This window comes from Pomacea canaliculata, linkage group LG13 (genome assembly GCF_003073045.1).
Source record: "Pomacea canaliculata isolate SZHN2017 linkage group LG13, ASM307304v1, whole genome shotgun sequence".
NCBI classification, from domain to species: Eukaryota; Metazoa; Mollusca; class Gastropoda; order Architaenioglossa; family Ampullariidae; genus Pomacea; species Pomacea canaliculata.
Genome location: NC_037602.1, coordinates 12,221,108 through 12,248,906, shown reverse-complemented (window position 1 = coordinate 12,248,906; position 27,799 = coordinate 12,221,108). Strand labels below are relative to the sequence as shown.

The window sequence follows — 27,799 nt, the reverse complement described above, 5'->3', positions numbered from 1 at the left end:
TTGATGAATGTTAGAGGCGTTCTAGTTTTATGACTCACAGGTCTGGACCCTGCTGGCCCCAATTTCGAAACGTACGACAAGCTTGTGAAACTGGACAGGGACGACGCGCAGTTTGTTGACGTCATCCACACCAACGCCAAGCCTCTCGTGCTGGGGGGTAGGCAATGTGTCTATGGATGATGTCACGTGATAGTTACAGCCTTATGGTTTCTCTAGTCCAACGGTAGACTTGGACTACCTCTGTGGTTTGCATGTTTCGTGTTTATGTCCTTTTCTTTGCCATCATGTTCTGTGTCGTCTTGACTGGCCGTCATGCTCTGCTTCCAGGTCTCGGAACTGCGGAAATGTGCGGTGATGCCGATTTCTTCCCCAATGGAGGCGTTGACATGCCCGGATGTGCAGATGGCGTATCCCTTGTGCTCAAAATACTCGGTGGCCTGTTTACTGGACAAGTACAAGGTAAGAGAAATCTCTAGGGAGTTGTACTGGACATGAGGCAAGAGTAGCTGTCTCTTTTTTAAAACATTAGATGGTGTTGCTGCTGATGTGTATAGCGCATGATCACGTTCACAAAGCTTGCTTTCAGCGCTTGAGACCGAGATATGGACAGCATAGGATTGACGGAGGTAGAAACAACTGTGCAGACAAGTACTGTCATAAAAACAAAGAAGACTCAAAGAGGAATCAGGGAACAAACCTCAAAGACTGAGAGTGTCATGAACCTACAGAGGAAGACGAGCAGGGGGACTAGCTAACAGACGAGAAAAGGGAAAGATAGGGTTAGAATACACATCAAACACATCAAACAATCAGTCAGTGGGTTTGAAAGACACTTTAAAAACAAGTTCAACAAACAATATCAATGATTATAACAATTAACTTTCTTGTAATTTCGAACAAAACAGATCTCTGATCTTCCTGAATCAGACATGGAAAAATCGTTCAGTGAAGGCATGGGGTTCATTCATTACATTCAAATACGTTTCTAGATGTCAGTCCACGTGATTAGTAAAATTTATAGAATGTATTACAGGAGTACACTAAGCTACTTCCTTGTTTCTTTATTTACTATACTTGCTTGTATCAACAGATGCTATTGGCACGCTAGACTGCAGCCACATGAGGGCCACCAGCTACTACACGGCCAGCATCAGAAACAACCCGTTTGTGGCCTACCCGTGTGTCAGCTTGAGCGAGTACAAGTTAGGGCATTGCACGTCATGTGCCAAAGGGTGTTCTAACATGGGGTACCATGCTTCCACTAATAGTTCTGGTCTCTATGTGCTGAAAACTGGCTCCACCTACCCGTACTGAGACCTCGACCACAGTAAAGTATACGAAAAGGTACCCGTACCTCTCGAGCAGACAGTCTGGTCCTTTCCCTGATGTTGACTAAACCTTTGATCTCCATGTGTTGTGCTTTAAAGAAGTCTGATGGTCTGAACCATAGAAGCTGTGAATAATGTCTTGTACTTACCATCATTAATAAAGCACTAACACCTTCAAAAGTTACAATCGCTTTGCTCTCATATCGTTTTGTTAGTGTTTATACCTCCTTCTCGTCGCAGATGTGATGACGTGTCACTAACATAACTCGATCCCAGTGTCAGCTGATGTAATGATATGGTTGGACATTGGTCAGAGCCATCTGGATTGTTGTCACTAATATAGATATAGATATAGATATAGATATAGATATAGATATAGATATAGATATAGATATAGATATAGATATAGATATAGATATAGATATAGATATAGATATAGATCACTATTCCAACTAGCCACACACTGTCACAGACGGTTTGCAGATTTTTCCGGATTCTTTAGATTCCGATTAATTTTTCGATGAGCTCCATGTTAAAGTGTTAACTGTTCACATTTTAATCAAAGCCGCATACAATCGAAGCTTTCATATCAGCTGCTGAAGCACACACAACTTCATCATGCCGAAAACGAGACGAAAGTCCTGAGATACAACTTTCAAGTTGTTTATATTTCAGCAGGGTCAAGGACTTAACAAAAAAAAAAAAAAAAAAAACCAACTAAATAAAATGTCGAATGACTGTGCGTCCACTGACCAATTTTACAGTAAAATATGTTAATTCCCAGTAGGTCACGAAGTGACATAACATTTGTAATGATTCTAAAGTCATTAAAGGACAGATGTAAGACCTCTTGACACTGGACATTTGAGCAAACTTGGGCACTACTAATACTGTCTAGTAATGTCGGTGGTGTTTTCCAAACTGATTAATATGCATTCGAAATGAAAATGTATATTAGAAATACAATCAGCTTTCTTTGTTCTGTGCTTTTTGAACAGTAAGTTCCCTTCACAATACATGCAAACAGGTTTTGCGTGAAAAACGGAAAAGTCAGCGCTTTATTTGATTGTAAATATGATACTGAGATCAACAGGCATGACTGTGACTGCCACAGCTTGTGATGTCCATGACATATGATCTATAAAATCCATGAACATTGTCTGGTGAAACAACCCCGTGATTTGAGAAGATGCTTTCCCACATTTCTCTCCTCCTGATCCTAATCTGGTACACAGGTATGTTGAGTAACATCGATTATTAACATACGGGTATGTTCATTTTGTGACACTTTTACCCCCGAATTCTTTCACATTTACTTTTCACTCTCACTCTGCTACACCTTCCACCTTTCTTCTGCAACACTTTCGACATTAACTGTAACAATTACTTTCCATCCTTACTTCTGTAACAGCTACGTGTCTCTTCTCACAAACTAAGTCGGTGTGTTTGTCAGAATTGTTGCTCACTTTGTCGTGTAAAGGTGGATACAAAGCACTGAGTGTGTTTGCTGTTGCCATGCGATATTGCTGAGATTAGATTGTTACTTTAAAAAGTTATGCCTTCGGCATTCCAGCTCCCTAACTGGACTCATTTCCTTACAAAAAGTCACACAAACCAGTTCACTGTAACCATTCAAGCATGCTTTGAGCGTTTGAGACCGAGATATGGACAGCATAGGACTGACGGAGGTAGAAACAACTGTGCACACAAGTACTGTCATAATAAACAAAGAAAACACAAAGAGGAATCAGGGAACAAACCGCAAAGACTGAGAGTGTCATGAACCTACAGAGGAAGACGAGGGGGGAATTGGTGTTTTACGCCGTGCCAGCAACTGATGTTATATTACGGCAAGCAGTCAGCGCTGTAAACAGATGCCACGTGCAGAGAAAGAACAGCGTGCCCGAGACGAGAAATGAACTCTGGGCAGCCAACCTTCACTGTATTGGTGACAGGCGCTAACCGTTGCGCCACCGGACTACAGAGGAAGACGAGCAGGGGGACTAGTTAACAGACGAGAAAAGTGAAAGATAGGGTTAGAATAGAGACGAGCATTAGGTGAATTGTTGTTAGTAGTAATGCTTATGGAACAGATATGTTTCAGTGCATGCAAGAGCACCAGATCACTTTCCCATAGTCGAAAATGTCGAATGTATAAATGTAGACAATGTAGTCTCTTTTCTTTGATTAAGAGTTACTGATACACAGCTCGTAGTTTAGAGCTACGAAGTCAGTCGTAACCTGTGATAAGAGCAGACCAATATATAAATGGAAACAGTTTTTTTTTTTCACAAATTAATATAGAATTGGAAATAGGTCTTGTCTATAAAGCAAACCGTCGTAGATAAGCTAGGATCTGCGTGATCACGTGGTCAAGAGTATGAAGCCACGAACTTGTATTACTGGACGATTTTTTCCCCAGTTACTGAAACAGGTGTGTACAAAGCTTCCGGTTTAGTCACATTCATTGTTTATGCTCACCGAGACTAACAGCAGAGAACTTCGCCATGTGCTAAGGGTTGGTCTCGGCAGACAGCAATCCACCTGCAGTATACACATACGAGGTCAAGCATACTGCATTGTGTATAACGTCACCAACTGTAACGTGTCTATCACAACAGGCTGATTGTCTATCAAGGGTTATGTCTTCAGCAACGATGAATCCGAAATTTCGGGCGAACGACGTGAAGGTGATAAACAGTGGTTTCCATCGCAGTCTGTCCTACCAGCTTGTAATAACCATTGACAGTTTGAATTTAGACGATTGCTTCTGGTGTGAAGCTGGTTCAGGCCAATGTAGTCACGATATGTATCGTCACGTGACGGCGTGTTTGTTCTTTCAAACACATCAAACAATCTGTCAGTGAGTTTTAAAGACACTTTAAAAACAACTTAAGTAAATAATATCAATGATTTTAACAATTAACTTTCTTGTAATTTCGAACGAAACAGATCTCTGATCTTCCTGAATCAGACATGGAAAAATCGCTCAGTTAAGGAATGGGGTTCATTCATTACATTCAAATACGTTTCTAGATATCAGTACACGTGATTAGTAAAATTTATAGATTGTATGTACACGAACACACTGACCTACTTCCTTGTTTATTTCTATACTTGTATCAACAGATGTTGTCGGCACGTTTGCGTGACGTCCACCACATGACGTCCATCAGCTACTTCACGCTTGAGTCTCTCTCTTTCTCTCTGTCTGTAGCTGTGTCTATGTATATATGTAAGTCTAGACGACAGCAGATGCTACGATCGGGCATCGTGTCAGAGTGTTTATCGCGATGTCGATTCACGCCTGGCTGACGCTAGCGCCGCGCACCGTAGTGTGAGCTTGGCTCACTTCAGAGGCACTGGAAAAGTCGCCCGAGTCTAGAAGTGCCTGAGTTAGCTTCTAGCAATATGTTTGTGTCAGTTAATTCCTCATTAACCTGTGTGTAATGAGTCAGGCAGAAGGTAGAGAGAAGCATCACTAGGTAATGACGGTCTGCCTCTGTCTCACTTTCACAATCTGTTCACTCGTCACTGGACAGCCATCATCCATCACTTGAAGACGTTGTTTCAGCCAATGAACAAAAAGACTACAGCTCATTGTCAGTACCCTTTCTTCTCCTCTCCTATTCCCCACTTCTCGTCCTCCTCAGTTGTTTATATTTATCTTTCAGCTCTGTTACTCCTGGTAGCAGGTGTGCTTCTTGCAATTGAAGAGTTAAATCTGCTTTAGTTGGCCCTTAATATTGATTTCAGAATTATTATTACTTTGATATTTTCTTCTATCGTTATATTTAATTGGATTTTGCAGAGTAACAGGAGAACACAGGTGAGCAATGAGCAATGAACCGAAACACAAAGTCCCTGATAGCTGATCTACCTTGATCCCTAATGTCGGTGGTGTTTTCCAAACTGATTAATATGCATTCGAAATGAAAATGTATATTAGAAATACAATCAACTCTACTTTGTACTACTCTACTCTACTCTACTTTGTACTTCTCTACTCTACTGTACTTTTTGAACAGTAAGTTCCCTTCACAATACATGCAAACAGGTTTTGCGTGAAAAAAGGAAAAGTCAGCGCTTTATTTGATTGTAAATAAGATACTGAGATTAACAGGTATGACTGTGACTGCCACAGCTTGTGATGTCCATGACATATGATCCTTATACATGCTCTATAAAACCCATGAACATTGTCTTGTGACACTCGAGTGACATTCTGTCATTTACAGCGTGGCACACACATGTTATGTTTACAGTCAGGCTCACACATGCTTAGAGTCTGGCTCACACATGGTTACAGTCTGGCTCACACATGTTTACAGACAGGTTCACACATGTTTACAGTCAGGCTAACACATGTTTACAGACAGGCTCACACATGTTTACAGTCAGGCTCACACATGTTTACAGACAGGCTCACACATGTTTACAGTCAGGCTCACACATGTTTACAGACAGGCTCACACACATGTTTACATACAGGCTCACATGTTTACAGACAGGCTCACACATGTTTACAGTCACAATGTTTACAGTCAGGCTCACACATGTTTACAGACAGGCTCACACAATGTTACAGACAGCTCACACATGTTTACAGTCAAGCTCACACATGTTTACAGTCAGGCTCACACATGTTTACAGACAGGCTCACACATGTTTACAGTCAGGCTCACACATGTTTACAGTCAGACTTACACATGTTTACAGTCAAGCTCACACATGTGTTTTCTAACGTTGTTGTCACCAGCAGTACTGATGGAGATGACATGTGAGACAAGATTTCCTACGAAGGAGAAGCAAAGAGCTGAGGTTTTAGAGGCCTGTCACTAACACAGTGGTGATGGCTGTCCGGGTTTATATCTCGTTGTTACGTTTTATTAGATTTTGCACAATAACAGGAAAACAAAGGGGACCAGTGAGCAGGAACACAGGCGATCAGATAACTAAGCCAACTTGATCCCCAGCGTAGGTGGGTTTTGTTTACAAACTGATTGATCTTCATTTAATCATCAGCTCTACTTTGTTTTGTATTTTGTTTACGATTAATTGCCGTAAAAATACAGGTAAAAGGAAAACGTTAACGCTATATCGGATTTGTTAAAATTTTCATAAAATTCAATGAAACTGAGATTAGCAGCCATGACTGACTGCGACAGGTTGTGATGTACATGACGCATGCTTCACACAGGCTCTATAAAAACCCATGAACATTTTCTGGTGAAACAGTCCCATGATTTGAGAGAGAGAAGATGCTTTCCCACATATCTCTCCTCCTGATCTTCATCTGGTACACAGGTATGTTGAGTAGCATTGATCATCAACACACAGGTATGTTCAGTAACATCGATCATCAGTACGCGCTTTGTTCACAATGTTGGCCTGTGTGTCAAAGTTTCTAATTGCATCCAATAACCGGTAAGAAGGTAGATGATAAAACCCCAAAGGTCTTTAAAGTCATCTCTTCCATCTTCCTTCCTTTTTTTCTTACTTCGTTTCCTACTTCCCCTGACCTCTGTACGATTATTCACCTGAGCTTTGCAACGATTACCCACCGCCCACAATTTCTGTAACAATAATTTTCCCTATTTTTGTGACACTTTCCCCCGAATTCTTTTACATTTACTTTTCACCTTCACTCGGCTACACCTTCCACCTTTCTTCTGTAGTACTTTCGACATTACCTGTAACAATTACTTTCCATCCTTACTTCTGTAACAGCTACGTGTCTCTTCTCACAAACTAAGTCGGTGTGTTTGTCAGAATTGTTGCTCACTTTGTCGTGTAAAGGTGGATACAAAGCACTGAGCGTGTTTGCTGTTGCCATGCGATATTGTTGAGATTAGATTGTTACTTTAAAAAGTTGTGACTTCGCCATTCAAGCTCCCTAACTGGACTCATTTCCTTACAAAAAGTCACAAAACCAGTTCACTGTAACCATTGTGTTGTGGTCGGTACCAGGCATGATTCATTGTAATCATTCATTATTTTCTGTCCAAGATTGCTGTGGTGCTGTTTTCAGTGTCACATACCGGAAATGTTGCCCCAGTTTCAAGTACTATGATGTCTGGTGCCTTTTATTAACAGCTTCTCATGTCTTCCACAATCGCCGTCACAGCAAAAAAATCGTTTTCTGTTGTACACACCGGAGAATCCGACTTCACCGCAGCTGCTGGACCCTATGAATGTTACCTCCGTGAAAAACTCCAACTTCAACGCCAACGCACCACGAAATTCATTGTACACGATACACTGGTTCTGCCAGCAATAAATGGGTTCAGACTGGTGAAAGAGATGCTGACGCAGGTATAAAACATTTTACTAAACTTTTGTTTATGAAAAGAGAGGACACTCTTCAAATTCTATGTAGGACAGTCTTCCCCCTGTCACCACTAAGTATGACAGTACATTCTAGACTAGTTATCTCGCCGGCGGGTGTCAGAGCGGATTCTACTGAGTTATTTCTGAAGACAAAACTCTTTCCATCGCCTGACCTGAGAATGGTGGCCGTGACGGACCCTTAGTTGCTGGCCTGGGGTGAGACTCAAACAACAAACCATAGCAAGAAACGTGTCCCCTCCTGTACTTTTCACTTTTCCTCCTTTTCCAGGAAGTGTGAATGCCTCTAACCTTTTATTCCCAGTGTGGGTGTAGTGTACCCCGAGTTCCTGAACTAAGCCATGTGTCTGCGCATGCGTAGTGATTTTATTCTAGTACAGACGGTGGGTCTCGTGGTGTTGGTGAATGAGTGTCTTTGTGTGAATCGGTGTCTAGCAGACATTTATCCGTTATAATTTATTGAACCACCCACAATAAAATGTGATCTTGTATGTTTTTGCTTTCTAATGTTATTTGAATTCTATGTTCTTTACCTTGCTTTTGATTTTAACTCTATCCAACGGAGATTCACTCTGTGTACTTTCATTGACATTAGAGGGCTTAGTCATTCTTTAGCAGACGATCAAACACTCGTTCGCGCAGTAATATTGAACGAAGATTGAGAGAGATATGTTCCATTATTCGATTAGCCACTAGTCATGCTGCCTGGCTTTATCGACAAGAGTAAGATAATTAATTTCCATTTAGTCTCCAGCACACGATCACTCACTAAATCGGTTGACGCCTATCTGTAAGCTAGGAATTTGTCCCGACAGGTTTCACTTTGATTTTCAACAGTTACACTTACTTCTGGGTGTGACGTGTTATTTTGGGGTTTCTTATTTCATGTTTTTTTTTTCTTGCTTAGTCCCTATTACCTTACAGCAGCGGTTCTCAACCTTTTACTAGTGACGCCCCCCTGACGAACAAAGGTACGTCCGCGCGGCTACCTTAGCCACACAATGTAAGCTAATTGCACTAATACCGGTATAAGAAACTTAAAAAATGACCACCTTCGCGCCACCCTTGTAAGCACACGCCCCACCGTTTGAGAACCGCGGCCTTACAGGCTACTTGAGGGATTCAGTGCAGTCGGTTCTCTCCACTCATTTGTGATGCTGATATATTCCCATCTTTGTGCAAATTCGAGGAAGACGAAAGACGCAAGTGTGAGGCTTCGTTGGTATCAACATAGCTTTGTCTTTCACTTCCAGAGTTGTTTCTGCCGCAAAATTGCTATGAGTTTAGAGTAGGAGGTCTTCCGTCTTATCATCATTGAGTTTGATACCATCCAGTCTTTGACTTCATAAATATAGACTTCTATGGTGCTGGTAGTGAGACTCAAATACCAACGAGAGAATGCGGCTTGATTGATGATTTGACGGCATAATAAAAATGCCGCATGAGTATTTCAAAGTCAAATTTTAGTTATGTGAATACCTCTTATCATATTGTAATAGATCTTATTATGTTGCTGGCACAAGGACGTGCTGTTTGTTGTTTCCCTTAACAGAATGTCAACAGCATCGCCGTAGACTGCAACAAGGCGCCAGGGACACTAACCACTACCAGGCCACGGCCAACACTCGGGTTGTCGGCAACTACAATCGCGACTCTCATCTTTTGTTGCTTGAGAAGCTGGGTGTCCCCATGTCCGCCGTCACGTGATTGGTCACTCGCTGCGCGCAGATAGCGGGTACGCTGGCCAGAGCCTGGACGGCGAGGCTGGCAGGATTACAGGTGAATAGTCAGAGACTGATTTGCTCCTAAGAATCTGATGGATGAGTGGTCAGAGAGAGATTTTCTGGAGGAGATGTTTGGAATATAGACATCTTGTGATGTCACTGATGGTCCGCCCCCGATAGCTTGAAGGTTAGTGCCACTTCCAGGCAGAAGGTTGACGGTTCCATGCCAGCCACGGTAGAGAGGCAAAGTCCAACTGACCAACCAGCTCTTGGGTACCCGAACACCCAGTGCAAGGGAGCTTAACCACCCACCTCGCACACATCGACACACTCTAACATTATGTATATATTATGAGTTACACATGTAGATATTACACTTGATCACACTATATATAAGATTATATATTATGAGTTACACATGTAGATATTACACTTGATCACACTATATATAAGATTATATATTATGAGTTACATATGTAGATATTACACTTGATCACACTATATATAAGATTATATATTATGAACCATACATATGAATATTACTTTGATGAATGTTAGAGGTGTTCTAGTTTTATGACTCACAGGTCTGGACCCTGCTGGCCCCAATTTCGAAACGTACAACAAGCTTGTGAAACTGGACAAGGACGACGCGCTGTTTGTCGACGTCATCCACACCAACGCCAAGCCTATCGTGCTGGGGGGTAGGCAATGTGTCTATGGATGATGTCACGTGGATGTCAGCCTTATGGTTTCTCTAGTCCAACGGTAGACTCGGACTACCTCTGTAGTTTGCATGTTTATTGTTTATGTCCGTTTCTATGCCATCATGCTCTGTGTCGTCTTGACAGGCCGTCATGCCCAACTTCCTCGTCTCCCATAATGCAGCAGTAATTTTGTGAATGTTGCAGGTCTCGGAACTACGGAAATGTGCGGTGACGCCGATTTCTTCCCCAATGGAGGCGTTGACATGCCTGGATGTGAAGATAGCGTAACTCTTCTGCTCAAAACAGTCAGTGACGTGCTTACTGGACAAGTACAAGGTAAGAGAAATGTGTAGGGAACTGTACTGGACATGAGCCACGAGTAGCTGTCTCCTTTTTAAAACATTAGATGGTGTTGTTGCTGATGTGTATAGCGCATGATCACGTTCACAAAGCTTGCTTTCAGCGCTTGAGACCGAGATATGGACAGCATACGATTGACGGAGGTAGAAACAACTGTGCAGAGAAGTGCTGTCATAAAAAACAAAGAAGACACAAAGAGGAATCAGTGAACAAACCACAAAGACTGAGAGTGTCATGAACCTACAGAGGAAGACGAGCAGGGGGACTAGCTAACAGACGAGAAAAGTGAAAGATAGGGTTAGAATAGAGACGAGCATTAGGTGAATTGTTGTTAGTAGTAATGCTTATGGAACAGATATGTTTCAGTGCACGTTGAAGGTATTAAATGGTGGGTAGGCAGAGGATATTGAAGAGAAGATAGTTTCAGGTTTTTTGCAACTAAAAAAAATGATCGTGTGTGATGGACGAGATGATAGATGTCTACTGCATGTATGCAAGAGCACTCCCACGATAGTCGAAAATGTTAAATGTATAAATGTATAAATGTAGACAATGTAGTCTCTTTTCATTGATTAAGAGTTACTGATATAAAGCTCGTAGTTTAGAGCTACGAAGTCAGTCGTAACCTGTGACAAGATACTACACTTTGATAAGAGCAGACCAATATATAATTGGAAATAGGGTTTTTTCACAAATTAATATAGAATTGGAAATAGGTCTTGTCTATAGAGCAAACCGTCGTAGATAAGCCAGGATCTGCGTGATCACGTGGTCAAGAGGATATAGCCACGAACTTGTATTACTGGACTGCTGGCAGACGATTTTCTTTCCAGTTACTAAAACGAGGCAGGTGTGTACAAAGCTTCCGGTTTAGTCACATTCATTGTTTATGCTCGCCGAGACTAACAGCGGAGAACTTCGCAATGGGCTAAGCGTTGGTCTCGGCAGACAGCAATCCACCTACAGTATACACATCCGTGGTCAAGCATACTGCAGGTGTGTGACGTCACCAACTGTAACGTGTCTATCACAACAGGCTGATTGTCTATCAAGGGTTATGTCTGTAGCAACGATGAATCCGAAATTTCGGGCGAACGACGTGAAGGTGATAAAAAATGGTTTCCATCGCAGTCTGTCCTACCAGCTTGTAATAACCATTGACCGTTTGAATTTAGACGATTGCTTCTGGTCTGAAGCTGGTTCAGGCCAATGTAGTCACGATATGTACCTTAACGTGACGGCGTGTTTGTTCTTTCAAACACATCAAACAATATGTCAGTGGGTTAGAAAGACACTTTAAAAACAAGTTCAACAAACAATATCAATGATTTTAACAATTAACTTTCTTGTAATTTCGAACGAAACAGATCTCTGATCTTCCTGAATCAGACATGAAAAATCGCTCAGTTAAGGCATGGGGTTCATTCATTACATTCAAATACGTTTCTAGATGTCAGTCCACGTGATTAGTAAAATTTATAGATTGTATGTACAGGAGTACACTGAGCTACTTCCTTGTTTATTTATTTCCTATACTTGCTTGTTTCAACAGATGCTAGCGACATGCTTGACTGCAGCCACATGAGGGCCACCAGCTACTACACGGCCAGCATCAGAAACAACCCGTTTGTGGCCTACCCGTGTGCCAGCTTGAGCGAGTACAAGTTAGGTCATTGCACGTCCTGTGCCAAAGGGTGTTCTAACATGGGGTACCATGCTTCCACTAATAGTTCTGGTCTCTATGTGCTGAACACTGGCTCCTCCTACCCGTACTGACACCTCGACCACAGTAAAGTATATGGAAAGGTACCCGTACCTCTGGAGCAGACAGTCTGGTCCTTTCCCTGATGGTGACTAAACCTTTGATCTCCAAGTGTTGTGCTTTAAAGAAGTCTGATGGTCTGAACCATAGAAGTTGTGAATAATGTCTTGTACTTACCATCATTAATAAAGCACTAACATCTTCAAAAGTTACATTCTCTTTGTTCTCATATCGTTTTGTTACTGTTTATACCTCCTTCTCGTCACAGATGTGATGACGTGTCACTAACATAACTCGATCCCAGTGTCAGCTGATGTAATGATATGGTTGGATGTCTCAAATCTGGGGCAAGGAGTCCGTAGATCTGGTAGGGGGTATGATCTCTGTCACCCCGGCTGTTTCCACCGTCGATACCCCCACCCAAATCACGTCGACATTTCACTGCATGCGCTGATACTAAATTGCTAATTTACGCTGTATACTTAGATTTACGAGCCCCCAGCATGCATCACCCTAATGAAAGACAACTCGAGGTAATTTAGTATGTTAAGAAGGTTATTATAATTTACCAGAAATTCATACAAACCAGAAAATGTTACGGTTACAAAGTATGAAGAATTGATCGTTGTCTAGAGCAGTGGTTCTCAAAGTGTGGTCCGCGGACCACTAGTGGTCCCCGGGCATAAGTCAGGTGGTCCGCGGCTGATAGTCGTCACATGTCAGTAAAGTGATGTTTAAAGTGATGCATTCCTCGCATTAACATTTTAATTACAAAGAACGAGGTACGTAGTTTTATGTCAACTTATTACTATACTACTGTCACGAAAGGACATTTAGTTTTGAATTGTAATAATTGAGTGAACGACGAAGAAGAAGAAGAAGAATTGTAATAAAACAAATGCGGCAATTTAAATTTGAAATTCATAGTATCGAGCAGGAGTGGGCAATTAATTTTCCCAAGGGGCCGCATGAGAAATTGGGATGGTTTTAAAGGGCCGGACTAATATAGTTAACTCAGTTTTACCCAATACTGTATACATAGTATATATACTGACGGGCGGGCCGCGTATCTTTTTTTCTTGAACAGTGAAGCAGCTTCGGAAGCCTTCGGAAGCGTGACGTCAGCGACCTTGCACACTTCCCTTCTAAGCCAACCTCCGCTTCACTCTTTGAAAGCTATGAAACTTGTTCTGGGGGTCTAATTCTAAAACTTTTAAATACTATGAAGGGTGGCATAAAGTGAATTGTGACAGGCAAAATAGCTCAAGGCCTTAAACTGATGACAGGTCAAAGTAAAATCAATGAGGGCCCATCCAACACAAGCGAGACGATGTTTCAAGTACGTTAGATTGCGAAGCTTTGTGAGCTTTGCCTCTGTAGTCTAGTGGTTAGGTGTGAGGCCTGATGTTTGAGAGTAGGTGTGTTCGAAACTTGGGGTGACGATCGTCTTTATTTTGCTTTGGAATGTTTTTCGTTTGATGTGATACTTACATTTCTGAATCTAAAACTTATGAAAGTAAAATTTATTTATTTATGAATTTAGGCGGAATACCATAGTGGTTCATCAGCAATTATTTAATGCTGTTGAATCTTCAACAAAATTGAGTAAAGAACATTTGAGAACATTATATCACTTTTAAGACTATATGCATCTAGATTACATGACTTCTCTGGGCAATCAACAGGTTTTAATGAAAGGCTTGATAGAAAATTGATCATATTAGAGAACGAAAAACATTCCAAAGCAACGTCTGTTTTTCTTTCGAAAAGTTCTCAAATTTCTACTTACAGTTTGGCTGCTGTTATTCACACCTATTCATACTTCCACACTGTCCGAAGCAATCGTCCGAGAATAGACTTTCTGGTAAAATCCTCCCGGAATTCACTGGTCCAGAAATTATAAGTGCAGCCTCGGCAACACTTGGCTGATATCCACTAAAAAACTCTTTAAGGAACAAATCACAAGTTCCAGTTTTTATAATGTCAAGTGCTGTCTCGGCAACACCTGGCTGACGACCACGAATATATTCTTTTGGGAACCACACACAAGTTCCAAAGCGCACACTCCACACACTGCTTCTCGTCCTTTCTCTCAGCCGTCTGCTCTCTTCCAAATAATTTTCATTTGTCCCTCTAAAATTGCGTCATAAAATGACGTCGGATTCTGACGCGAAACCACGACGCAGCAAAGACACTCTCATTCTGGTAAGGGCAATTATCCCTGACTAACAACAGACAGGGGCAACAACCCCCTGTTCCTAACAGTCATAAAAGGACTGATGTAAGACCTCGTTACACTGGACATTTCTGCAAACTTGGGAACTATAAATACTGTCTAGAAGTCCATGACTTAGTTTCTTGGAACATGTTTGTGTCAGTTAATTCCTCACTAACCTGTGTGTATAGAGTCAGGCAGAAGGTAGGGAGAAGCATCATTAGGTAATGACGGTCTGCCTCTGTCTCACTTTCACAATCTGTTCACTCGTCACTGGACAGCCATCATCCATCACTTGAAGACGTTTGTTTTCAAGCCAATGAACAAAAAGACTACAGCTCATTGTCAGCTACCCTTTCTTCTCCACTCCTATTCCCCACTTCTCGTCCTCCTCAGTTTGTTTGTATTTATCTTTCAGCTCTGTTACTCCTGGTAAGAGGTGTGCTTCTTGCAATTGAAGAGTTAAATCTGCTTTAGTTGGCCCTTAATATTGATTTCAGAATTATTATTACTTTGATATTTTCTTCTATCGTTATATTTAATTGGATTTGATTTTAATTGGATTGGATTTTAATTGGATAGTGTTTATACCTCCTTCTCGTCACAGATGTGATGACGTGTCACTAACATAACTCATCACAGTGTCAGCTGATGTAATGATATGGTTGGACATTGCTCAGAGCCATCTTGATTGTTGTCACTAATATAGATATAGATATAGATATAGATATAGATATAGATATAGATATAGATATAGATATATAGCACTAATCCAAATAGCCACACACTGTCACAGACGCTTTACAGATTTTTCCGGATTCTTTAGATTCCGATTAGTTTTTCGATGAGCTCCATGTTTCAGTGTTACCTGTTCACATTTTTAATCAAAGCCGCATACAATCGATGCTTCCATATCAGCTGCTGAAGCACGCATAACATCATCATGCCGAAAACGAGACGAAAGGCCTGCGATACAACTTTCAAGTTGTTTATATTTATGTCTTGTAAACCAGTGCGGTGGATCTGAGCATAGAGATTTTATAAAATTTAGTGGGTACAACTTATATACAGATGCGCTCAACAGAACGAAATTTAGGGTCATACATTTAGTTGAATGAATAAAGTCCACAAAAAGTTTTTTTCCCACTAAAGCTATGTCTAGCTACCGTAGAGACTAAGAGTAAAGACTGTCCCATGCAATCTTATCGCCTCTAGCAGCCAGCAACATGGCGCTACACTAAAGTTTCATCGCTTTCTCGCACTCGAGTGACATTCTGTCATTTACAGCGTGCACACACATGTTATGTTTACAGTCAGGCTCCACAAATGTTTACAGTCAGGCTCACACATGTTTACAGACAGGCTCACACATGTTTACAGACAGGCTTACACATGTTTACAGTCAGGCTCACACATGTTTACAGTCAGGCTCACACATGTTTACAGACAGGCTCACACATGTTTACAGACAGGCTTACACATGTTTACAGTCAGGCTCACACATGTTTACAGACAGGCTCACACATGTTTACATACAGGCTCACACATGTTTACAGACAGGCTCACACATGTTTACAGTCAGGCTCACACATGTTTACAGACAGGCTCACACATGTTTACAGTCAGGCTCACACATGTTTACAGTCAGGCTCACACATGTTTACAGACAGGCTCACACATGTTTACAGACAGGCTCACACATGTTTACAGACAGGCTCACACATGTTTACAGTCAGGCTCACACATGTTTACAGACAGGCTCACACATGTTTACAGACAGGCTCACGCATGTTTACAGACAGGCTCACGCATGTTTACAGACAGGCTCACACATGTTTACAGTCAGGCTCACACATGTGTTTTCTAACGTTGTTGTCACCAGCAGTACTGATGGAGATGACATGTGAGACAAGATTTCCTACGAAGGAGAAGCAAAGAGCTGAGGTTTTAAAGGCCTGTCACTAACACAGTGGTGATGGCTGTCCGGGTTTATATCTCGTTGTTACGTTTTATTAGATTTTGCACAATAACAGGAAAACAAAGGGGACCAGTGAGCAGGAACACAGGCGATCAGATAACTAAGCCAACTTCACTGTCTCGCTCTCATGTAGAGGTATGTTGTTATCTGTAAGTTCAACTTAGTAAAGAACGGCTCAAATCTGATAAACCTTAATTATTTAGACGGCTTTTTTAAGGCCTGATAGATTTACGGTGGATTAAGTTATTTTTACGTAAATTAGTGTAAATAAACAACACTGGAAAATTTAGAGGTTTTTGTACAGATTGACCAATTTAGACTAAAACACATTTTGCTAATAACTTTCACACGTAGCACGTGCGGCTGCTCTGGGGAGTCCTCTGGTCGCTGTACTTCCTTGCTATGTAACAGAACAAAACTTCTAGAGGCACAAGACCATCTCGTAGTCAACAGACCCATTCCTAGACACCAGACCCTCCACTAGCCACCAGACCCTTTGCACCAGACACTGCCCTAAGCACCAGACTCTTCCCTAATTGCCAGATCCTCCTTTAGGCACCAGACTCTCTCGTAAGCACCGGACCCTCCCATTCCGCGTTTTGGTCAAACCGAAATGCCCTGGCCTAAAATGAAATGAAATAAGAAAAGTGCCACAGACCTTGGTCTAAGCACCAGACCCACCACTAGGCACCAGACCCTCCTGTAGGCACCAGACTTCACTTAGCACCATACTCTCCGCAAGCACCAGACCCTCCCGTAGTCACAAGAGTCTTTACTAAGCACCAGTCCCACCCATAACCACCACACCATACCCTTCCGCGACTTGGTCAAAAGTACCAGAAATTCCCATTTGCACCAATCCCTACCCTAAACACTAGACCTTTTCCTAGGCACCAGACCCTCCTCCTCCGTTGATTAAAAAAAACTCGACCGCGCTGCAGTCCCAGTAAGTGAAAGGCACTAGACTTGCCTCTAAGGCAGCACTAGACCCTTTTCTTAGCACCAGACCCTCGTAGTATCCGCTTTCGTGTAGGATTATAATGTATATGTATATGTAGACACAGCCACAGGCAGGTACAGAGAGACTCAGGCGACTTTTCCAGCGCCTCTGAACTGAGTCGAGCTCACACTACGGTGCGCGGCGCTTGCGTCAGCCCGGCATGAGTCGACCTACTACTGGCCGCTTATGGCCGACACTTTGAAAACAAAAAAATAGACACCAGGCATAAACCAAGTGTTACTCCTTAACATCGATTTCATTTCACGATGTTAAATTTTTTTTCACTTTTATTATTCTTATTTGTATTCTTTTAGTCAAAGTTTTGCACTAGCCACCCCCCCCCTATTTTTTTCTTTCTCCGAGCGGCCTGTCCCCTGATAGCACGAATTCTCCCCAGCGATATGCATAAAGACACAAACCAAGTATTCCAGTTTATCTATATCTCAAATCTCAAAATGATTCATATATATACACGGGTGTATGTAAAGTCTTGAGTGGTTTACACACAAATACGCAAGAAGTAATCAAGTGTGTGCTAAGGCAATACGGAGGTACAGGGAGCTAGGAAACCATTATGAAGGCGCAAGTCTTCTCAAACAAACCGACCTCATCATTGCTGCACTTCCGTTTAAATTTCATGTCAGCAGGGTCAAGGACTTAAAAGCCAGTTGGATGACTGTGCGTCCACTGACCAATTTTACAGTAAAATATGTTAATTCCCAGTAGTCTGGTCATTAGGTCATCTGGTCATTTGTAATGATTCTAATGTCATAAAAGGACAGATGTAAGACCTCGTGACTCTGGACATTTGAGCAAACGTGGGAACTACAAATACTGTCTAGAAGTGCATGAGTTAGTTTCTTGGAACATGTTTGTGTCAGTTAATTCCTCATTTACCTGTGTGTATGGAGTCAGGCAGAAGGTAGAGAGAAGCATCATTAGGTAATGACGGTCTGCCTCTGTCTCACTTTCACAATCTGTTCACTCGTCACTGGACAGACATCATCCATCACATGAGGACGTTTGTTTTCAAGCCAATGAACACAAAGACTACAGCTCATTGTCAGCTACCCTTTCTTCTCCACTCCTATTCCCCACTTCTCGTCCTCCTCAGTTTGTTTGTATTTATCTTTCAGCTCTGTTACTCCAGGTAGCAGGTGTGCTTCTTGCAATTGAAGAGTTAAATCTGCTTTAGTTGGCCCTTAATATTGATTTGGGACTTATTATTACTTTGATATTTTCTTCTATCGTTATATTTAATTGGATTTTGCAGAGTAACAGGAGAACACAGGTGAGCAATGAGCAATGAACCGAAACACAAACAACCTGATAAGTGATCTACCTTGATTAATGTCGGTGGTGTTTTCCAAACTTATTAATATGCATTCGAAATGAAGATGTATATTAGAAATACAATCAACTCTACTTTGTTCTGTACTTTTTTAACAGTAGGTTTCCTTCACAATACATGCAAACAGGTTTTGCGTGAATAAAATGAAAAAGTCAGCGCTTTATCTGATTGTAAATAAGATACCGAGATTAACAGGTATGACTGTGACTGCCACATGTTGTGATGTACATGACATATGCTCTATAAAACCCATGAACATTGTCTGGTGAAATTACCCCGTGATTTGAGAGAGTGAGAGACAATGCTTTCCCACATTTCTCTCCTCCTGATCCTCATCTGGTGCACAGGTATGTTGAGTAACATCGATTATTAACATACGGGTATGTTCATTTTGTGACACTTTTTCCCCCTGAATTTTTCACATTTACTTTTCACTCTCACTCTGCTACACCTTCCACCTTTCTTCTGCAACACTTTCGACATTCTATGTAACAATTACTTTCCATCCTTACTTCTGTAACATCTACGTGTCTCTTCTCACAAACTAAGTCGGTGTGTTTGTCAGAATTGTTGCTCACTTTGTCGTGTAAAGGTGGATACAAAGCACTGAGCGTGTTTGCTGTTGCCATGCGATATTGCTGAGATTAGATTGTTACTGTAAAAAGTTGTGCCTTCGTCATTCAAGCTCCCTAACTGGACTCATTTCCTTACAAAAAGTCACAAAACCAGTTCACTGTAACCATTGTGTTGTGGTCGGTACCAATCATGATTCATTGTAATCATTCATTATTTTCTGTCCAAGGATGCTGTGGTGCTGTTCTCAGTGTCACATACCGGGAAATGTTGCCCCAGTTTCAGTACTATGATGTCTGGTGGCCTTTTATTAACAGCTTCTCATGTCTTCCACAATCGGCGTCACAGCAAAGAATCCGTTTTCTGTTGTACACACCGGAGAATCCGACGTCACCACAGCTGCTGGACCCTATGAATGTTACCTCCGTGAAAAACTCCAACTTCAACACCCAACGACCCACGAAATTCATTGTACACGGATACTCTGGTTCTGCCAACAATAAATGGGTTCAGGACATGGTGAAAGAGATGCTGACGCAGGTATAAAACATTTTACTAAACTTTTGTTTATGAAAAAGAGGACACTCTCTTCAAATTCTATGTAGGACAGTCTTCTCCCCTATCATCACTAAGTATGACAGTACATTCCAGACTAGTTATCTCGCCGGCGGGTGTCACAGCGGATTCTCACTGAGTTATTTCTGAAGACAAAACTCTTTCCATCGCCTGACCTGAAATGGTGGCCGTGACAGACCCTTAGTTGCTGGCCTGGGGTGAGACTCACAACAAACCATCGCATGAAACGTGTCCCCTTCTGTACTTTTCACTCTTTCTCCTTTTCCAGGAAGTGTGAATGCTTTATCATCATTGAGTTTGATACCATCCAGTCTTTGACTTCATAAATATAGACTTCTATGGTGCTGGTAGTGAAACTCAAATACCAACGAGAGAATGCGGCTTGATTGATGATTTGACGGCATAATAAAAATGACCCATCAGTATTTCAAAGTTAAAATTTAGTTATGTTGAATATCTCTTATCATATTTCAATAGATCTTATTATGTTGCTGGCACAAGGACGTGCTGTTTGTTGTTTCCCTTAACAGAATGTCAACATCATCGCTGTAGACTGGAAAAAAGGCGCCCAGGGACCTAACTACTACCAGGCCACGGCCAACACTCGGGTTGTCGGCAACTACATCGCGACTCTCATCTTGTTGCTTGAGAAGCTGGGTGTCCCCATGTCCGCCGTCCACGTGATTGGTCACTCGCTGGGCGCGCAGATAGCGGGCTACACTGGCCATGGCCTGGACGGGAGGCTGGGAAGGATTACAGGTGAGTAGTCAGAGACTGATTTGCTTGTGATCTTGTGATGTCACTGGGTGGTCCGATAGCTTGAAGGTTAGTGCCATTTCCAGGCAGAAGGTTGACGGTTCCATGCAAGCCCCGGTAGAGAAGCATAGTCCAACTGACCAACCAGCTCTTGGGTACCCCAACACCCAGTGGAAGGGAGCTTACACACCCACCTCGCACACATCGACATACTCTAACATTATGTATATATTATGAGTTACACATGTAGATATTACACTTGATCACACTATATATAAGATTATATACATGTATTATGAACTACACATGTGAATAATACATTGATGAATGTTAGAGGTGTTCTAGTTTTATGACTCACAGGTCTGGACCCTGCTGGCCCCAATTTCGAAACGTACGACAGGCTTGTGAAACTGGACAAGGACGACGCGCAGTTTGTCGACGCCATCCACACCAACGCCAAATCTCTCGTGCTGGGGGGTAGGCAATGTGTCTATGGATGAAGTCACGTGATAGTTACAGCCTTATGGTTTCTCTAGTCCAACGGTAGACTCGGACTACCTCTGTGGTTTGCATGTTTCGTGTTTATGTCCGTTTCTATGCCATCATGTTCTGCGTCGTCGTTACTGGCTTACATGTAGGCTCCCTCGTCTCCCATAATGCAGCAGTAATTTTGTGAATGTTGCAGGTCTCGGAACTGCGGAAATGTGCGGTGACGCCGATTTCTTCCCCAATGGAGGCGTTGACATGCCCGGATGTGCGGATGGCGGAACCCTTCTGCTCAAAACGCTCAGTGGCCTGCTTACTGGACAAGTAAAAGGTAAGAGAAATCTGTAGGGAACTGTACTGGACATGAGGCAAGAGTAGTTGTCTCTTTTTTAAAACTGTATCGTGCTGCGAGCTCTCAGCCGACCAACACCAGACACTGTTAATTTGATGACAAACGTGCTTTAATCAACTAAAACAATATGGCTGCTCGCCAACCTTGACACTACTCAAATCTAACATAAAGCCCCGGATGTCCCCCCGGGATAACTCCTACCATGACATCTCCCCTCCCTTGAGATACTTCACTGGATGGGGAGAATGTTTATTCTCTAATCAATGTTCTAAATATAATCAGTCTTTATAACGTGCGGGCAGGGTGATTATTCTGCCGCTACGAGTCATTCTAGGTGTAGAGCTGCTACTGGGATGGGAATCTCCTGGATCTGGAGTAGCACTATGTCTGGCTTCTGTAGCAGGACCACCTTTACTAGACGACGATTCTGGACACTGAATCGGATCGCTGACATGAAGCGCTGTCTCTGGTTCACCTGTCACTGGGACTTGGGAAGTATACAGGGAAAAGTCATTTTGGACAGGACTGGGTCTGGAACTGGACTGCTCCGGCTCGAAGTTTCTTGACCTTCTGAGATGACGTCTGTTGCGTCGAAATCTACCTCTTGGAGTTTGTACAATGTATGACCTCGGAGCACACTGCTGCAGAATGACTGCTGGACTTCTCCAGTGCTTCTCACCATCTAGCTTCTGCAATACAGTGTCGCCTGGAAGCAGTTCGTCAAGCGGTCGCGCTCCATGACGCTTGTCAAAACAGTTCTTGTAAGACTGCTTTGCTTTTGCATCGCTCGCTGTTACAGCTGTTTTATCAAATGTCTTTGACTCAAGGTTCTCAGGCAATGTAGGTAATGTAGTTCTCAGTTTTCTTCCACAGGCTAATTCTGCTGGACTATATCCTGTAGCAGAAATAGTAGTGTCTCTGTATATCAATAGAGCTAATTCAGGTTCATCTTGCTGCAGAATCTTTTTGGCAATTTGAACTGCTCTTTCAGCCTCTCCATTAGCTTGTGGGTAGTGTGGACTTGTTGTAACATGTTGAAATCCCCACTTTACTGCAAATTCCTGGAACTCCCTAGATGTGAATTGCCTTCCATTGTCTGTAACAAGAATCTCTGGGATTCCTTGGCGTGCAAACATGCTCTTCAGAAGTTTGATAACTTCTGCTGATGTACTAATCTTGATGTGCGCAAGATCAATAAAGCGCGAATAATAATCTACAAACACAAGGTATGATTGTCCTTTGAATTCCAGCAAATCTGCTGCACACTTCTGGAATACACGCTGTGGTAATTCTGTCGGTATCAAAGGTTCCTTGCTCTGTGTCGGTTTCTTCTCCTGGCAATGTCTGCATTCTTCAACAATTCTTTTAATCCTGCCATTAATACCTGGCCACCAAACTGCTGCTTTTGCTCTATCTCTGCACTTGGTGATTCCTAAATGACCTTCATGTATCCTCTTCAGGATATCATCATGAAGTGGTGCTGGCACAACAATGCGTGTTCCTCTGGTAAGGAGACCATTGTGCACACTAAGTTCCATGCGCACTGCATAATAGTCACGAAGATTATCTTCTACATCTGTAATGTATTTTTGCCAGCCTTCTTTAGTGTAGCGAATTGCTTCTTGAATCAGTCTGTCTTTTCTTGTCTCTTCTGCAATCTCTTTCAGACGCTTGTCTGAAGCTGCACATGACCACGAAATGTCTACACTACTCAAATATGCCTCAACATCTTCTGAAAGTGTTATAACTTCAGATTCAGCAGTGGTTAACTGAGGACTTCGGGATAGAGCATCTGCGATGACAAGCTTCTTCCCTGGCACATACTCTGCTGTGATACTGAATCTCATGAGGCGCATCAACATGCGTTGGCATCTGATAGGAGTATCTTGCAAGTCACGATTGTTGATTAGTGGCACAATAGGTTTGTGATCAGTCTCTAATCGAACATTGTCAAGACCAATCAGGTATCTGCTGAACTTTTCACAAGCCCAGACTGCTGCCAGTGTTTCTTTCTCTATCTGTGCATATCTGCATTCACTAGCAGTCAATGTTCTTGAACAATATGCCACAGCTTTGAGACCTTCAGGATGCTGCTGTAGCAACACGCCACCAATGCCATAACTACTGGCATCTGAGCTGACAATTGTAAGCTTTGCCGGATCGTAGAATGCTAGCGTTGGTGCTGAAGTAAGCAGTTTCTTCACAACTGCCATTGCTTTGACTTGCATTGAGCCAACTCCACTCTCGATCCTTCCCCAGCAGTTGCGTCAATGCTGAAGTACTGTAGACAGACTTGGCAAATACCGCCCTAAGAAGTTGCACATGCCCAGCATCCTCCTCAACTCGGGTACATTAGTTGGATCTGGCATGGCGATTATTGCTTCAACCTTTCCTGGGTCTGGTGAAATTCCATTCTTGCTGATTCTATGACCCAAAAATTCAATCTCATGCTTCCTGAGCTCACATTTCTCATAGTTGAGTTTCAGGTTAGCACTGGCAAGTGTTTTCATGACTCTCTCAAGATGCTTCTCGTGAGCTTGTTCATTCTCACTATAAACAAGGATATCATCAAATAGCAGATTATGTTGGGTACATCCTTTTAGGATAGTCTCCATGGTCTCTGAAAAATCTCTGGAGCTGATGAAATCCCAAATGGTAATCTCTTGAAGAAATATCTCCCACATGGAGTGATGAATGTAGTAAGTTTGCAGAATCTGGATCAAGGGGAATCTGATAGAAACCTGATGTTGCATCCAGCTTGCTGTAAACTGCTGATCCAGAAAGCTTATGTAAAATATCTTCCAGTGTTGGCAAGGTATACCGCTCCCGCTTCACTGCGGTATTGAGCTTCTTGTAATCAACGCAGATACGTATGCTACCTGATTTCTTCATTACTGGCACAATGGGAGAGCACCAATCTGTTGGCTCTGTTATTTCCTCTATAATCCCTGTTTCCTGCATTCTTTTTAATTCTTCCTTGACCTTGTCCAGCAATGGTATTGGTATTCTCCTTGCTGCATAAACACTGTATGGCTCAATGTTTTCTTTCAAGATGATTTTGACTGGAGGACACTGCACAGGCGTCTTGTCAAGTTTTCCAAATAAGGCATTGACAGCCTCTATCCTCTTCACTAAACCTAATCTGGATGCTGCTTCTCTACTAAGCAGATTTTCAGTGATTGCTTGCACAACAAACACTTTCAGTACATGAAGCTGGTCATGAATTCTTGTTGTAGTAATGAACTGTCCATCACATTCAGGACTCCTCCTACACTCTTTAACACTACATTGGTCTTCATAGCTTGGGACATGGTGACAACTTTTTGTACTGTGTAGATGAAATGACAGAAACATCTGCCCCTGTGTCAATTTTGAACTTGACATCACAACCGCAAACTGTAATACAGTTGTCCATGGTGGTTCTCTACTGTCACTGCACAAAGTCCCTACAAAATGTTCCTTTACTTGTTTTTTCTCAAGTGCCTGCATAACTTTGTTCTGCACACTGTAGCAAAGTGTCCAAGCTACCACACTTGTTTACACTTCCTTCCCTGAGCTGGGCACACACCTGTGCTAGCGTGCCGTCTGCCACAACGAGTACAGCTTGACACGTTAACTGCTGACGATGCAAAGTCACTCTTTTCTGCTCTACGCGACGACGACACTGAAGCCGCGCGAACTGCCAGTTGCACCTTTGCACTGACTATGTACACCACCAGAGGCACTTTTCTTGAATTGCACTGCGTCCACATTTGTGCGACGCTGGTCAGAAAGCTGTGCTTTCACTTGCTCATATTGCCTTGCCTGCAAGATGGCGTCTTGCAGTGTTAGATCTGCCTTTAATTGTAATCTTTCGGACAGTCTCTGTCGAGGATCCTAACACGAGGCGATCTCTGATAGCTTCATCTTTGTCTCTTACGTCTGCTTTGCAGCGAGCTCGTATAAATCTCTAACGTATTCTTCGATACTTTCGTCCGGTTTCTGATTTCTGGCGTGAAATCGTGCACGCTCATGGATGATATTGCGTTTTGGCACAAAGTACTCATCAAATTTTTCCAGAACAGTGTCGTATTCTTGCCGCTGTCGTGCATCCAGACCAAACGACGTGAGAATGCGTTCTGCGTCGTTGCCCATAGTGTAGATCAAGGCACTGACCTGAACTGCTTCATCGTCTTTGTCTAGTTTTGATGCACATCTGAAACGCTGAAATCGTTGTTTCCACTCAGGTCACAAGTTTGGCTGGGAAAAATTGAATTGTTCTGGCGCTCTAAACGGAGCCATATTCAGCAGCTTGCTTGATTCTCTGTGATTATTGTGATCCCAGTTCTGACACCATGTATCGTGCTGCGAGCTCTCAGCCGACCAACACCAGACACTGTTAATTTGATGACAAACGTGCTTTAATCAACTAAAACAATATGGCTGCTCGCCAACCTTGACACTACTCAAATCTAACATAAAGCCCCGGATGTCCCCCCGGGATAACTCCTACCATGACAAAAACATTAGATGATGTTGCTGCTGATTTATAGAGCGCATGATTGTAACGTTTTGGGAAGAGTGTGTTACGAATGTATGCGAGCGCGTGTAAATACCTCCTCGAACCAACACAAACACTACACTCCTCTTGAGCACACAAGATGATGACTCAGCTCCGCCTTTATGGGGCTGGACGTTGGCGACCGTTAACAAAGTCTTGATACTCTTCGAAGGTCTTACTCCACAGGCTGCTCAGTTCTCTCTGTCTAGAGCAACGTTAGTTTGCCTAACTTAACTATCTACTCTCTCTCTAATGAACAATCAGGCCATTAGCAACGCGGTAACTAAGAAGACTGCTTAGCGATTCTTCGTTGGGTCCATGCCGACCAATCATAATCTCTGTACCGTGTAGTCGGTCCATGCCGACCAATCATAATCTCTGTACCGTGTAGTCGGCATGGCTCCCACCTCAATCGGCCGCAGTCACCGTAGTTACGCCCATGACAACATTTCCTATGTCAAACACGTCGAATGACGTGAAATAATCTGCGTGGGGATTGCGTCAGCGCTTGCGTGACTGCTCTCCCCTGGTACTACAGACAACAAATAATTTACAACAACAAAAATAGCATTCGCTTTTAGTCGCGAATCGTTACAATGATCACGTTCACAAAGCTTGCGTTCAGCGCTTGAGACCGAGATATGGACAGCATACGATTGACGGAGGTAGAAACAACTGTGCACACAAGTACTGTCATAATAAACAAAGAAGACACAAAGAGAAATCAGGGAACAAACCGCAAAGACTGAGAGTTTCATGAACCTACAGAGGAAGACGAGCAGGAGTACTAGCTAACAGACGAGAAAAGTGAAAGATAGGGTTAGAATAGAGACGAGCATTAGGTGAATTGTTGTTAGTAGTAATGCTTATGGAACAGATATGTTTCAGTGCATGCAAGAGCACCAGATCACTTCCACGATAGTCGAAAATGTCAAATGTATAAATATAGACAATGTAGTCTCTTTTCTTTGATTAAGAGTTACTGATATAAAGCTCGTAGTTTAGAGCTACGAAGTCAGTCGTAACCTGTGATAAGAGCAGACCAATATATAATTGCAAATAGTTTTTTTTTCACAAATTATCACAACAATATCAATGATTATAACAATTAACTTTCTTGTAATTACGAACGAAACAGATCTCTGATCTTCCTGAATCAGACATGGAAAAATCGTTAAGTTAAGGCAGGGGGTTTATTTATTACACTCAAATACATTTCTAGATGTCAGTCGACGTGATTAGTAAAATTTATAGATTGTATCTACAGGAATACACTAAGCTACTGCCTTGTTTCTTTATTTCCTATACTTGCTTGTATCAACAGATGCTATCGGCGCGCTTGCCTGCAACCACATGAGGGCCACCAGCTACTTCACGGCCAGCATCAGAAGCAACCCGTTTGTGGCCTACCCGTGTGCCAGCTTGAGCGAGTACAAGTCAGGGCATTGCACGTCATGTGCCGAAGGTTGTTCTAACATGGGGTACCATGCTTCCAGTAATAGTTCTGGTCTCTATGTGCTGAGCACTGGCTCCTCCTACCCGTACTGACACCTCGACCACAGTAAAGTAGATGGAAAGGTACCGGTGCCTCTCGAGCAGACAGTCTGGTCCTTTCCCTGATGGCGACTTTACCTTTGATCTCCAAAGGTTGTGCTTTAAATTAGTCTGATGGTCTTAACCATAGAAGCTGTGAATAATGTCTTGTACTTACCATCATTAATAAAGCACTAACAGCTTCAAAAGTTA

General features: G+C 42.5%; 2 protein-coding genes across 5 annotated transcripts in view; both read left to right on the top strand.

Moving 5' to 3' along the window:
* LOC112554273 (pancreatic lipase-related protein 2-like) overlaps positions 1-12,434 on the top strand; it is a 14,408-nt gene extending 1,974 nt beyond the window's left edge. Inside the window, exons 4-6 of one of the 3 annotated variants that reach the window (XM_025221982.1) lie at positions 9,985-10,101; positions 10,309-10,440; positions 12,017-12,434. In XM_025221982.1, the coding sequence (XP_025077767.1) occupies positions 9,985-10,101; positions 10,309-10,440; positions 12,017-12,240 (473 nt within the window). In that variant the 3' untranslated portion in view covers positions 12,241-12,434. Of the gene's footprint in view, positions 1-40; positions 158-327; positions 460-1,090; positions 1,513-9,984; positions 10,102-10,308; positions 10,441-12,016 lie in introns of those variants that run through there. The other 2 variants (XM_025221983.1, XM_025221984.1) reach the window with 2 other exon arrangements.
* Positions 6,550-27,799, top strand: LOC112554272 (inactive pancreatic lipase-related protein 1-like). Of its 2 annotated transcripts, none has more exons than XM_025221981.1 (6): positions 6,550-6,635; positions 19,573-19,883; positions 20,450-20,678; positions 21,036-21,152; positions 21,361-21,492; positions 27,378-27,799. In XM_025221981.1, exons 1-6 carry the CDS (start codon positions 6,590-6,592, stop codon positions 27,599-27,601), a joined length of 1,059 nt encoding a protein of 352 aa, XP_025077766.1. In that variant the 5' UTR covers positions 6,550-6,589; the 3' UTR covers positions 27,602-27,799. The 2 variants fall into 2 exon arrangements, with proteins under 2 accessions (XP_025077766.1, XP_025077765.1); XM_025221980.1 differs by lacking the exon at positions 6,550-6,635 and adding an exon at positions 19,004-19,117.

Excerpts from the sequence above, each read along its gene's own strand:
- LOC112554272 (XM_025221981.1), top strand. The coding sequence starts at position 6,590 with ATGCTTTCCCACATATCTCTCCTCCTGATCTTCATCTGGTACACAG. Across the intron at positions 19,884-20,449 it reads TGAAAGAGATGCTGACGCAG|AATGTCAACATCATCGCTGT; the intron begins GTATAAAACATT and ends TTCCCTTAACAG. Across the intron at positions 21,153-21,360 it reads CAAATCTCTCGTGCTGGGGG|GTCTCGGAACTGCGGAAATG; the intron begins GTAGGCAATGTG and ends TGAATGTTGCAG.